The sequence below is a fragment of the Alligator sinensis genome, unplaced genomic scaffold, assembly GCF_000455745.1.
Source record: "Alligator sinensis unplaced genomic scaffold, ASM45574v1 scaffold876_1, whole genome shotgun sequence".
Lineage (NCBI taxonomy): Eukaryota > Metazoa > Chordata > Crocodylia > Alligatoridae > Alligator > Alligator sinensis.
The window spans coordinates 1,351,831-1,353,743 of NW_005841938.1; the positions used below are offsets into that span (position 1 = coordinate 1,351,831).

Sequence of the window (1,913 nt, forward strand, 5' to 3'; positions counted from 1 at the left end):
TTTACTTCTCCTCTTGGGAGGACTCATTTCTAACCAAGAGTGTGTTGCCAATTATTGCAACAATTAAAAGTTTCATCTGCAAAAATCATTACACACAGTTTTGCCCTTCAGTTTGTGCATTTAACAGCGCTTTGTCTATTGTCAGTCTCACCTAATTGACAGGGGCCTTCTGAGGGTGGAAGTAATCCTCACATATTAGAGGTGTCCTTTAAAAAGTTAGGACTGGAGTACCACTAGAAAATTGCAATTGCTTTTTAAAAACTAATTAGATTTCAAATTGATGCCATAAACACAACAACAAGAAAAACAAATCCTACAGAGCAAACAAAAGTGTCAAGATAAAAAGAAATCATACATAAGTGGGGAATTATCCTAACACTTAAACTGTGTTGTCCCCTGAAGTCCTTGGGCAAAGAAAGCAGAATACTAGGAAAAGCAGGAAATGTAGGAGAAAGCAACCGCTTCGTTTCAAAATACAGTTCAGCATCAGCAGGCAAAAAAATAACCAGCTTAAAAACAGAAAGCCAGCAGGAAGTTCAAAGGCAAGGATGCTCGGGGGCAATGTCTTTTATTGAACCAGCTGCACACTGCAATAAAAGATATCACCCACTAGATCAGTGGTTCTCAACCTTTTTCAGTTGACATACCCTTTGGTGTCAGAGTGAGACTTCATGTACCCCATTTCAATGGGAAATTAATTTTTTTAGGCCCTTCGACCTCTGTTAGACAATGTATGAAATATATCTCACGTACCTCTGGATGAGGCTTCACGTACCCCCAGGGGGTACGTGTATCCCCGGTTCAGAACCGCTGCACTAGACCCTCACCTCCAACATAGTGCAGTGACCATCACCACTCCAGCAGCACCACCCTACGATGGTCAGGGCACTTGCTGGGCACCCTGCAGGACTGGAGTCAATTTTCAGGGAGTCAGAAACCAGGGAAGGCAAGGAAAGGGACACCTCCAACTTCTCCACCTCCCCAGCAGTTACGTCTGAGGAAGTACAAATCCTGTTTTCAAGGTCCTAGTCGTGTCCCACTGCACAAAGCTGAAGCGTTTCAGTACCAGGACCTAGATGACGTTGGGTTTTCTCCCATGTAACCACGGTGTGAAAACCAGAGACTAAAATGACAGCAGAGCACGAAGCTCCTGAGCTGGCATTGCAGAGCGACAGCTTTACTCCCCTTCACGACCTCCCGTCCCTCTGGTTCTCTCCCGAGCGGCTTCTCTTAACTCCGACGTCCCGTCAGCCCCAGCCGCTTTCCTGCTCCCGACACGACAAACCCCCTTCCCGCGGGACGTCCCCCTCCCTACAGACGGCGGCTGCGGGGTCACATCTCAGGCCCCAGCGGCGTCGCCAAGCGTCCGACAGTTATCCTATTTGTACGGTTTCAACCCTCGTACGTGTTTGTACGTACGTATCCATCGCATGCATTTGTACAAGCACACGTGGATTCGCACGTTCTCTCAACGCTGACGTCCCGTCAGCCCCAGGCCTTCCCTGCCCCCGGCACGACCGACTGACCGACTGACCTTCCCGCCGGACGTCCCCTCCCTACAGAGAGGGGCTGCCAGGCGCCCAATTATCCCACCTGTACCATCGCTTCAACCCTCTGCACGTACGTACGTATCCGCCCTGTGGATTTGCACGTGCGAACCCACGGACTCGCACCATCCGCCGCAGCAAAAGCGTTCAGAAAACACGCACGGTCGTTCAGGAGGCCGCGCATCGATGCGACCCCCGCGTCGCTCTTGCCGACACAAGATAACGAAGCTCTTTGGGGAGCGCAGCCGGCACAGGGAGGCGGTGAGAAGGAGGCTAGTTTGCAGACCGAGGGGGCTGCAGCCTCTCTTCCCAGCGCACGGGAGTTGTGTGTGCTCCCCACACGCTCGCTGCCCCCCCGCCGGGCTG

At 51.5% G+C, this 1,913-nt stretch overlaps 1 protein-coding gene across 1 annotated transcript in view; it reads left to right on the plus strand.

The window, feature by feature from the left end:
• The first annotated feature begins 1,733 nt into the window (after positions 1–1,733).
• The window catches only part of UTP18 (UTP18, small subunit processome component), a 22,757-nt gene continuing 22,577 nt past the window's right edge, over positions 1,734–1,913 (plus strand). The window contains exon 1 of the mRNA XM_025199171.1: positions 1,734–1,808. Coding sequence (XP_025054956.1) covers positions 1,734–1,808 — 75 coding nt within the window. The remainder of the gene's footprint in view (positions 1,809–1,913) is intronic.